At 36.0% G+C, this 12,500-nt stretch overlaps 1 protein-coding gene across 2 annotated transcripts in view; it reads right to left on the reverse strand.

The window, feature by feature from the left end:
• fam184b (family with sequence similarity 184 member B) overlaps positions 1-12,500 on the reverse strand; it is a 62,401-nt gene that overhangs the window by 16,371 nt on the left and 33,530 nt on the right. The window contains exons 12-15 of one of the 2 annotated variants that reach the window (XM_062026300.1): positions 10,390-10,520; positions 6,357-6,472; positions 3,474-3,851; positions 165-279 (exon numbers count right to left, since the gene is read on the reverse strand). In XM_062026300.1, the coding sequence (XP_061882284.1) occupies positions 165-279; positions 3,474-3,851; positions 6,357-6,472; positions 10,390-10,520 (740 nt within the window). Of the gene's footprint in view, positions 1-164; positions 280-3,473; positions 3,882-6,356; positions 6,473-10,389; positions 10,521-12,500 lie in introns of both variants that reach the window. The other variant, XM_062026299.1, reaches the window with a different exon arrangement.

The following is a 12,500-nucleotide window of genomic DNA, read 5'->3' on the forward strand; positions in this document are numbered from 1 at the left end:
TTTCCCCAAAGCAGTAATTTGATTCATATTGACATTGTTTTTATGGATAAATGTGCTTCACTGATTCATAAACCCTGTTCAGGAACCAATGAAGTTGGTAAATCCCACAATGAAATAGCAATATGTGTGTTTAAATGGTGTCAAATTAGCATGTGTTGTCCCACCACTAAGCGTTTGATGAGTTGATCTCTCTCTGCCAGTCTCTCCTGGAGTTTACCCAGCTGGAGGTCTTCACTCGGAGGTTCTCTCCTCCTGCATCGCTCCTCCCGCTCACGCAGCCTGTCAAGGTCAGGCCACAGTTAAACAATGTTGTCAAAGTCAGTCCACAGGTAAACAATGTTGTCAAGGTCAGGCCACAGTTAAACAATGTTGTCAAAGTCAGTCCACAGGTAAACAATGTTGTCAAGGTCAGTCCACAGGTAAACAATGTTGTGAAGGTGAGTCCACAGGTAAACAATGTTGTGAAGGTGAGTCCACAGGTAAACAAGGTTGTGAAGGTGAGTCCACATAGGTAAACAATGTTGTCAAGGTGAGTCCACAGTTAAACAATGTTGTCAAGGTGAGTCCACAGGTAAACAAGTTTGTGAAGGTGAGTCCACATAGGTAAACAATGTTGTCAAGGTGAGTCCACAGGTAAACAATGTTGTCAAGGTGAGTCCACAGGTAAACAATGTTGTCAAGGTGAGTCCACAGGTAAACAATGTTGTCAAGGTGAGTCCACAGGTAAACAATGTTGTGAAGGTGATTCCACATAGGTAAAGAATGTTGTCAAGGTGAGTCCACAGTTAAACAATGTTGTCAAGGTGAGTCCACAGGTAAACAAGGTTGTGAAGGTGAGTCCACATAGGTAAACAATGTTGTCAAGGTGAGTCCACAGGTAAACAATGTTGTCAAGGTGAGTCCACAGGTAAACAATGTTGTGAAGGTGAGTCCACAGGTAAACAAGGTTGTGAAGGTGAGTCCACATAGGTAAACAATGTTGTCAAGGTGAGTCCACAAATAAACAATGTTGTCAAGGTGAGTCCACAGGTAAACAATGTTGTCAAGGTGAGTCCACAGGTAAACAAGGTTGTGAAGGTGAGTCCACATAGGTAAACAATGTTGTCAAGGTGAGTCCACAGGTAAACAATGTTGTCAAGGTGAGTCCACAGGTAAACAATGTTGTCAAGGTGAGTCCACAGGTAAACAATGTTGTCAAGGTGAGTCCACAGGTAAACAATGTTGTGAAGGTGATTCCACATAGGTAAAGAATGTTGTCAAGGTGAGTCCACAGGTAAACAATGTTGTCAATGTGAGTCCACAGGTAAACAATGTTGTCAAGGTGAGTCCACAGGTAAACAATGTTGTCAAGGTGAGTCCACAGGTAAACAATGTTGTCAAGGTGAGTCCACAGGTAAACAATGTTGTGAAGGTGATTCCACATAGGTAAAGAATGTTGTCAAGGTGAGTCCACAGGTAAACAATGTTGTCAAGGTGAGTCCACAGGTAAACAATGTTGTCAAGGTGAGTCCACAGGTGAACAATGTTGTCAAGGTGAGTCCACAGGTAAACAATGTTGTCAAGGTGAGTCCACAGGTAAACAATGTTGTCAAGGTGAGTCCACAGGTAAACAATGTTGTCAAGGTGAGTCCACAGGTAAACAATGTTGTCAAGGTGAGTCCACAGGTAAACAATGTTGTGAAGGTGATTCCACATAGGTAAAGAATGTTGTCAAGGTGAGTCCACAGGTAAACAATGTTGTCAATGTGAGTCCACAGGTAAACAATGTTGTCAAGGTGAGTCCACAGGTAAACAATGTTGTCAAGGTGAGTCCACAGGTAAACAATGTTGTCAAGGTGAGTCCACAGGTAAACAATGTTGTGAAGGTGATTCCACATAGGTAAAGAATGTTGTCAAGGTGAGTCCACAGGTAAACAATGTTGTCAAGGTGAGTCCACAGGTAAACAATGTTGTCAAGGTGAGTCCACAGGTAAACAATGTTGTCAAGGTGAGTCCACAGGTAAACAATGTTGTGAAGGTGAGTCCACAGGTAAACAAGGTTGTGAAGGTGAGTCCACATAGGTAAACAATGTTGTCAAGGTGAGTCCACAAATAAACAATGTTGTCAAGGTGAGTCCACAGGTAAACAATGTTGTCAAGGTGAGTCCACAGGTAAACAAGGTTGTGAAGGTGAGTCCACATAGGTAAACAATGTTGTCAAGGTGAGTCCACAGGTAAACAATGTTGTCAAGGTGAGTCCACAGGTAAACAATGTTGTCAAGGTGAGTCCACAGGTAAACAATGTTGTCAAGGTGAGTCCACAGGTAAACAATGTTGTGAAGGTGATTCCACATAGGTAAAGAATGTTGTCAAGGTGAGTCCACAGGTGAACAATGTTGTCAAGGTGAGTCCACAGTTAAACAATGTTGTCAAGGTGAGTCCACAGGTAAACAAGGTTGTGAAGGTGAGTCCACATAGGTAAACAATGTTGTCAAGGTGAGTCCACAGGTAAACAATGTTGTCAAGGTGAGTCCACAGGTAAACAATGTTGTGAAGGTGATTCCACATAGGTAAAGAATGTTGTCAAGGTGAGTCCACAGGTAAACAATGTTGTCAAGGTGAGTCCACAGGTAAACAATGTTGTCAAGGTGAGTCCACAGGTAAAGAATGTTGTCAAGGTGAGTCCACAGGTAAACAATGTTGTCAAGGTGAGTCCACAGGTAAACAATGTTGTCAAGGTGAGTCCACAGGTGAACAATGTTGTCAAGGTGAGTCCACAGTTAAACAATGTTGTCAAGGTGAGTCCACAGGTAAACAATGTTGTGAAGGTGAGTCCACATAGGTAAAGAATGTTGTCAAGGTGAGTCCACAGGTAAACAATGTTGTGAAGGTGAGTCCACAGGTAAACAATGTTATTAAGGTGAGTCCACAGGTGAGTCCACAGGTAAACAAGGTTGTGAAGGTTAACACTTAAACAATGTTGTCAAGGTGAGTCCACAGGTAAACAATGTTGTGAAGGTGAGTCCACAGGTAAACAATGTTGTCAAGGTGAGTCCACAGGTAAACAATGTTGTCAAGGTGAGTCCACAGGTAAAGAATGTTGTCAAGGTGAGTCCACAGGTAAACAATGTTGTCAAGGTGAGTCCACAGGTAAACAATGTTGTCAAGGTGAGTCCACAGGTGAACAATGTTGTCAAGGTGAGTCCACAGTTAAACAATGTTGTCAAGGTGAGTCCACAGGTAAACAATGTTGTGAAGGTGAGTCCACATAGGTAAAGAATGTTGTCAAGGTGAGTCCACAGGTAAACAATGTTGTGAAGGTGAGTCCACAGGTAAACAATGTTATTAAGGTGAGTCCACAGGTGAGTCCACAGGTAACCAAGGTTGTGAAGGTTAACACTTAAACAATGTTGTCAAGGTGAGTCCACAGGTAAACAATGTTGTCAAGGTGAGTCCACAGGTAAAGAATGTTGACAGTCATGGTTTGGACTCACTCGTTCTCCAGAGCCACAATGCGGGCCTGCAGGTGCATCTGAGCACTGCTGTATTCTCCCTGCAGGTTCTGGATCTCCTTCTTGTGCTCCTTCCTCATCTCCTCCACATCTTTTCTCCTCTTCTCCTCCGCCTCCTCGCTCGCTGGCTCCTCCACCTTCTTCTCCTTCTCCTCCTCCTCCCGCTCCTTCTCCTCCTCCTCCTCTTTCCGCTCCTCCCACACTTTCTGGGACTCCTCCAGCTTCTCCATCTCCACCCTCAGCTTCTCCACCTCCTCCTTCAGCCGCCGGGCTTCTTCCTCCAGGCGGGCGTCTCGGCTCTTTGGCGAGTCAGCGTTGTCCTCCTCCTTCTCCTCCGCCCTGTGGTTGGTGTGAGAGGACCTGTAAGGAGAAGGATGGATGGGAATACCCCTGCAAATATGTTCTGCATTAAAGTCGCTGTCAGGCCAAGGAGCACAAATAGACATTTCTGACATTTGGAAAGGCAATATTTCATTTTCTCCACACAATAATGATCGAGAGTGCATGAGAAAGTGCAAAGGTGGTTTGTATATTGTGCAACACTACAAGGTTATAGTAAACTGCTTAGTCAGCATTAATATTGCTGATGACAACACTTGAGTCGGGCATAAAGTGAATAGTAGAGCTGCTTAAAAAAATCGATTGAAATCCATATCACCATTTTTATTTATTCCGATTGCAGTTCTCAATTATTCATTTTCAAAATTCGATTTTTTTTCTTTAAACTATCATTGATATTTTTACAATCTCTTAAAGAGACTGTAGCTGGCCCCCGGGCCTTGAGTTTGACACCTGTGGTTAAAATGGTGCAGGTGTGCTTTGATCAGTCCATCAAAAAGTTATTAATTAATCCCAGGTGTCTCAAAGGGCTGCACAAGTCACAATGACCGGCCAAGTGGGTGCAGTTTTTTTTGGCAAATGATTCATCATCATGTGAGAGTGCAGTCCGCTGGGGACGAGCAGAGGGTGGTCTTGCATCTGGGTCATGACTTAGAACAGCTAGCACTTCCTCCAGACTGCTAGCTCTAAGTTTATTTTGTCTTGGAAGAAAAAAATTGCTGCGACGATAAAAGTGAGCGTGGAGCAAAAATGTACGATCCAGTACATGCTAGCTAGACCGGAGGACTAGACTAGTGACCCCCAGTGGGTACAGCAAGGGGGCGGGGTGAAATATTTAATTGATGAGACTCTTTTTTTAATCATATTTTCTTAAATTGATCTTGCAGTTTTTCCACAAACTCTTTAAACACAAATTGTAGAGATGACTCGCTGTAAAAAACATGAATAATTCTATGATTGTACAAAAGCAGTGAAGTTGTCACGTTGTGTAAATGGTAAATAAAAAGAGAATACAACAAATCCTTTTCAACTTATATTCAATTGAATAGACTGCAAAGACAAGATATTTCATGTTCACACTGAGAAACTTTGGTATTTTTTGCAAATAATCATAAACTTAAAATTTAATGGCAGCAACACATTGCAAAAAATTAATTTTGACCAGTGTGTTACATGGCCTTTCCTTTTAACAACACTCAGTAAAGGTTTGGGAAGTGAGGAGACACATTTTTGAAGTGGCATTCTTTCCCATTCTTGCTTGATGTACAGCTTAAGTTGTTCAACAGTCTCCCTTCTCATATTTTAGCCTTCGCACATTCTCAATGTCTAGACTACAGGCAGGCCAGTCTAGTACCCGCACTCTTTTACTACGAAGCCACGCTGTTGTAACACCTGGCTTGGCATCGTCTTGCTGAAATAAGCAGGGGCGTCCATGATAACAACATATGTTGCTCCAAAAGCTGTATGTACCTTTCAGCATTAATGGTGCCTTCACAGATGTGTAAGTTACCCATGTCTTGACCACTAATACACCCCCATACCATCACACATGCTGCCTTTTACACTTTCACCCTAGAACAATCCGGATGGTTCTTTTCCTCTTTGGTCCGGAGGACACGACGTCCACAGTTTCCAAAAACTATTTGAAATGTGGACTCGTCAGACCACAGAACACTTTTCCACTTTGCATCAGTCCATCTTAGATGAGCTCGGGCCCAGCGGAGCCGGCGGCGTTTCTGGGTGTTGTTGATAAACGGCTTTCTTTGCATAGTAGAGTTTTAACCTGCACTTACAGATGTAGCGACCGACTGTAGTTACTGACAGTGGTTTTCTGAAGTGTTCCTGAGCCCAGGTGGTGATATCCTTTACACACTGATGTGGCTTTTTGATGCTGTACCGCCTGAGGGATCCAGGGTGTGTAATATCATGGCTTACGTGCAGTGATTTCTCCAGATTCTCTGAACCTTTTGATGATATTACGGAGCGTAGATGGTGAAATCCCTCAATTCCTTGTTGAGAAATGTTGTTCTTCAACAATTTGCTCAGGCATTTGTTGACAAAGTGGTGACCCTCGCCCCGTCCTTGTTTGTGAACGACTGAGCATTTCATGGAAGCTGCTTTTATACCCAATCATGGCACCCACCTGTTCCCAATTAGCCTGTTCACCTGTGGGATGTTCCAAATAAGAGTTTGATGAGCATCCCTCAACTTTCTCACTCTTTTTTGCCACTTGTGCCAGCTTTTTTGAAACATGTTGCAGGCATCAAATTCCAAATGAGCTAACATTTGCAAAAAATAACAAAGTCTACCAGTTCCAATTTTAAGTATCTTGTCTTTGCAGTCTATTCAATTGAATATAAGTTGAAAAGGATTTGTTGTATTCTCTTTTTATTTACCATTTACACAACGTGACAACTTCACCGCTTTTGGGGTGTGTATTTGTGTTAGTGTTTACGATGGCCAGCACTTGCATGGCTCCAACATGAGGCTCTTAAAGATGTTTTGTTCATATATATTTAATCTTACTTCTCCTGTAATTGCTTCTTGAGTGTTGTGTTCTCTCTCTGCAGTTCCAACATGGCACAGCGACTCTCATCCAGCTGCCTCTCAAACACTTGGTTCTGGTTTTGCTGCTTCAGGTCCTTCACACACACACACACACACACACACACACACACACACACACACACACACATACACACGTATTTAGGTCAGTACGCAAGAAGACTTTGTTAAAATAGACAGTAGCCATAGCCACGTGTGTTACAGTATTGACAGTGTTTCACTTATTCCACAATGTGTTATGTTACAGCCTTATTCCAGAATGGAATAAATGTTTTGTCCTCAAAATTCTACACACAATACCCCATAATGACATTGTGATTATTTTTTTTTTTTAGTATTGCACATTTCTATACAGTATATATATTTTATACATAACAACACATACTTTTGAACAGGGGATTTTTATTTATTTATTTAATCTTTAATCATTTTTAAAATAAAATAAAAATACATTGCTATAATAATAATAATAATAGGTTTTATTTGTAAAAAGCACTTTACATTGAGTAAACAACCTCAAAGTGCTACAGTGTATTAAAAAAAATAAAAAATAAGATAATAAAAAAAAAATAGAACAGCCAAATAGCTAAAACTAGTATGCATATTTTTTAAAAGAAGGGGTTTTAAGCCTTTTTTAAAAGCATCCACAGTCTGTGGTGCCCTCAGGTGGTCAGGGAGAGCGTTCCACAGACTGGGAGCGGCGGAGCAGAACGGTATTGTGTGTGGAATTTTGAAGACAAAAATGAATATATTCCATTCCAGAATAAGTCTGTAACATAACACAATGTGGAAAAAAGTGAAGCACTGTGAATACTTATGAACATAGGATTATTTGTATTTTATTTTTAAAATAAATTTGCAATTTAGAAAAAAACTAAATATTTTCACATTGTCATTATGGGGTATTGTGTGCAGAATATTGAAGACAAACATTTATTTATTCCATTTTGGAATAAAGCTGTAACAATAAAATGTGGGAAAAGTGAAGTGTTTTTTTATTTTTATTAATTTGCAAATTAAAAAAACCCAAAAACTTTACGTTGTCATTATGGGGTATTGTGTGTATAATTTTGAGGACATAAATTAATTTATTCCATTTTGGAATAAGGCTATAACATAAAAGTGTGGAAAAAGTGAAGCGCATTGAATACTTATGAACATAGGATTTTTTTAGTTTTTTAATTTGAATACATTTGCACATTTAAAAAAAAAAAAAAAAAACATTTTCACATTGTCATTTTGTGTCGAATTTTGAAGAGAATTATTGTATTTATTCCATTTCGGAATAATGATGTAACATAACACAATGTGGAAAGACTGAAGCGCTGTGAATACTTATGAAACTGCGATTTTTACATTTATTTTATTTTTAATAAATTTGCACATAAAAAAAATACATTGCCATTATAAGGGTAATTAATGTGTGTAGAATTTATTTTTTTTATTTTTAATAAATTTGCAAAAATCTTAAAAAAAACATTTTCACATTGTCATTATGATGTATTGTGTGTAGAATTTTTGAGGAAAAAAATGTATTTATTCTATTTAGCAATACAGCTGTAACATAACAAAATGTGGGGAAAAGTGAGGCGCTGTGAATACTTATGAACATAGGATTTTTTTAGTTTGTAATATTTAATAAATTTTCAAAAATAAAATTAAAACACATTTTCACATTGTCATTATGGGGTATTGTGTGTATAATTTTGAAGCTAAAAATGAATGTATTCCATTTTGGAATAAGTCTGTAACATAACAAAATATGTAAAAAAATGGAAGTGTTGTGAATACTTAAAAAAAAATAATTAAATGCATTTGCAAACATTTTTAAAAACACATTTTCACATTGTCATTATGGGGTATTGTGTGTATAATTTTGAGGACAAATATGAATTTTTTCCATTTTGGAATAAGTCTGTAACATAACAAAATATGTAAAAAATGGAAGTGTTGTGAATACTTAAAAAAAAATAAAAAAATTTAATACATTTGCAAACATTTTTAAAAACACATTTTCACATTGTCATTATGAGGTATTGTGTGTATAATTTTGAGGACAAAAATTAATTTATTCCATTTTGGAATAAGTCTGTAACATAACAAAATGTGGAAAAAAATAAAGTGCTGTGAATACTTTTTTAAAAAATGTTTAAAAAAATTTGCAAACATTTTTAAAAACACATTTTCACATTGTCATTATGGGGTATTGTGTGTATAATTTTGGGGACAAATATGAATTTATTATTCTATTTTGGAATAAGTCTGTAACATAACAAAATGTGAAAAAAAATTAAGTGCTGTGAATACTTTTTAAAAAAATGTTTAAAGAAATTTGCAAACATTTTTAAAAACACATTTTCACATTGTCATTATGGGGTATTGTGTGTATAATTTTGAGGACAAATATGAATTTATTCCATTTTGGAATAAGTCTGTAACATAACAAAATGTGGAAAAAAAATAAGTGCTGTGAATACTTTTTTTAAAAATGTTTAAAGAAATTTGCAAACATTTTTAAAAACACATTTTCTCATTGTCATTATGGGGTATTGTGTGTATAATTTTGAAGCTAAAAATTAATTTATTCCATTTTGGAATAAGTCTGTAACATAACAAAATATGTAAAAAATGGAAGTGTTGTGAATACTTAAAAAAAATTTTTTAAATGCATTTGCAAACATTTTTAAAAACACATTTTCACATTGTCATTATGGGGTATTGTGTGTATAATTTTGAGGACAAATATGAATTTTTTCCATTTTGGAATAAGTCTGTAACATAATAAAATGTGGAAAAAAATGAAGTGCTGTGAATACTTTTTTATTTTAAAGAAATTTGCAAACATTTTTAAAAACACATTTTTATATTTTCATTATGGGGTATTGTGTGTATAATTTTGAGGACAAATATGAATTTATTCCATTTTGGAATAAGTCTGTAACATAACAAAATATGTAAAAAATGGAAGTGTTGTGAATACTTTAAAAAAAAAATTAAATACATTTGCAAACATTTTTTAAAACACATTTTCACATCGTCATTATGGGGTATTGTGTGTATTATTTTGAGGACAAATATGAATTTATTCCATCTTGGAATAAGTATGTAACATAACAAAATGTGGAAAAAAATGAAGTGCAGTGAATACTTTTTTTAAAAAATGTTTAAAGAAATTTGCAAACATTTTTAAAAACACATTTTCACATTGTCATTATGGGGTATTGTGTGTATAATTTTGAGGACAAATATGAATTTATTCCATTTTGGAATAAGTCTGTAACATAACAAAATATGGAAAAAAATGAAGTGCTGTGAATACTATAAAAAAAAAATTTTTTTAAATACATTTGCAAACATTTTTAAAAACACATTTTCACATTGTCATTATGGGGTATTGTGTGTATAATTTTGAGGACAAATATGAATTTATTCCATTTTGGAATAAGTCTGTAACATAACAAAATGTGGAAAAAAATGAAGTGCTGTGAATACTTTTTTAAAAAATGTTTAAAGAAATTTGCAAACATTTTTAAAAACACATTTTCACTATGTCATTATGGGGTATTGTGTGTATAATTTTGAGGACAAATATGAATGTATTCCATTTTGGAATAAGTCTGTAACATAACAAATTGTGGAAAAAATTGAAGTGTTGTGAATACTTAAAAAAATATATATATATATTTTAAAGAAATTTGCTAACATTTTTAAAAACACATTTTCACATTGTCATTATGGGGTATTGTGTGTAGAATTTTGAGGACAAATATGAATTTATTCCATTTTGGAATAAGTCTGTAACGTAACAAAATATGGAAAAAATGGAAGTGTTGTGAATACTTAAAAAAAAAAAAAATTTTTAAATACATTTGCAAACATTTTTAAAAACCCATTTTCACATTGTCATTATGGGGTATTGTGTGTATAATTTTGAGGCCCAAACTGAGTGTATTGTATTTAGTGATAAGTCTGTATCATAAGACGATGTTCTCACCTGCTGCAGGGCCATCATCTGCGTGTGTGCCTGCAGTTGTGCCTGCAGGTCCTCAATCTGCTGCATGTGTCTCTGGGTCATCTGCCGGCTCCACTCCGTGTGCTGCTGGGTCAACTCCGCTCGCTGCTTGTCTGAGCTCACACACACACACACACACAACCATGTGTTCAGTGCACCACGACAGGTACCCTTCTGCTTGTTGCCATGGTGACACGTATCCATGGTGATAAGAACTCCACTGTTGAATATATCGTGTCTGCGCGTAGTAATGCTCAGGCACCACATGTGTGTGTGTGTGTTCTTGTCTTGCTAGCCTTCTTGAGACATGAAGAAGGAAAAGTATCTTCCATATGAGGAGGTGTGAACAAGTGATGACATAAATCAATAACATTGCATCTAATAGACAATGTCTCATTTGTGGTGATATCTATCAACATGAGGGTGGGCCCAAAAAGGAGGGATTTGTCACATTGACTGTGTGTCGCTTTTAAAAGTGCTCCCCCTCTGGTCAACACATGAAGTAACAAGTGCGTGTAAGAAATTGAAATGTGCCCCCTTTGGCCAAAATGTATAAAAATAAATAAATATGTACATAGAGACATGCTGTAATAACTTGGAGTAAATAATGAAGATTAAAAAACAATTACAAACATAAAATAAAAAGTAAATGAACTAAAAGCAGTCTTTTTCTCAACTTTTTTCTTATAAAATTGGGAACAATTTCTCATATTCTTTCTGTTTCTGTGATATTGCAATATTTTCTCATAAAATTATTACTTTTTTTTAATGTAAAATTTAGAGATGTCGATATATGCGTTAAAATGTAATATCGGAAATTATCGGTATCGTTTTTTTTATTATCGGTATCGTTTTATTTTTTTTATTAAATCCACATAAAAAACACAAGATATACTTACAATTAGTGCACCAACCCAAAAAACCTCCCTCCCCCATTTACACTCATTCACACAAAAGGGTTGTTTCTTTCTGTTATTAATATTCTGCTTCCTACATTATATATCAATATATATCAATACAGTCTGCAAGGGATACAGTCCGTAAGCACACATGATTGTGCGTGCTGCTGCTCCACTAATAGTACTAACCTTTAACAGTTAATTTGACTCGTTTTCATTAATTACTAGTTTCTATGTAACTGTTTTTATATTGTTGTACTTTCTTTTTTATTCAAGAAAATGTTTTTAATTTATTTATCTTATTTTACTAATTTTTAAAAAAAGTACCTTATCTTCACCATACCTGGTTGTCCAAATTAGGCATAATAATGTGTTAATTCCACGACTGTATATATCGGTTGATATCGGTATCGGTTGATATCGGTATCGGTAATTAAAGAGTTGGACAATATCGGAATATCGGATATCGGCAAAAAGCCATTATCGGACATCCCTAGTAAAATTGTTACTTTTTAATGCCAAATGGTGACATTTGTCATATAAAATTCTGACTTGTATCACAATTTGTTTCTTGTAAAATAGTGACATTTTTTTGGAGTAAAATGATGACTTTTGTCATCATTTTGCCAAGTAAAATTCCGATTATTATCATAATATTGCCAAATGTTAGTTTCCTTATAAAATTGTGACTTTTGTCGTGTAAAATGACGACTCTTTTCAGAAAATTGCCAAAATGTTAAGCTTTTCTTGTAAAATTGCGACTGTTGTTGAGTAAAATTCCAACTTTTGTCATAATATTGCACAAACGTTCAGATTTTCTTGTAAAATGTTGACTTGCGTTGAGTAAAATGACAACTTTTATTATAATACTGCCAACATTCTACGTTTTTCTTGTGAAATTGTGACCTTTTTCTTGTGACATTCCAACTCATTTTTCACAACAAGCTTTTTTATATGTGCATAGTATGTATATATTATTAATGTTGTAAATACACTTCTTTATATATCTAGAAAGGCTGGTCCTAAAGAGGGAGGCTTTTTTCTCATGTCTCAAGAAGGTAAAAAATACAAGAATGTGTGTGTACATCTAAAGGGTGGTCCCAAAAAGGAAGGATTTTTCAAATGGACTGTGTGTCGCTTTTAAAAGTGCTCCCCCTCTGGTCAACATATGAAATAACAAGTGTGTGTAAGAAA

This window comes from Entelurus aequoreus, linkage group LG18, assembly GCF_033978785.1.
Source record: "Entelurus aequoreus isolate RoL-2023_Sb linkage group LG18, RoL_Eaeq_v1.1, whole genome shotgun sequence".
Classification (NCBI taxonomy): Eukaryota; Metazoa; Chordata; class Actinopteri; order Syngnathiformes; family Syngnathidae; genus Entelurus; species Entelurus aequoreus.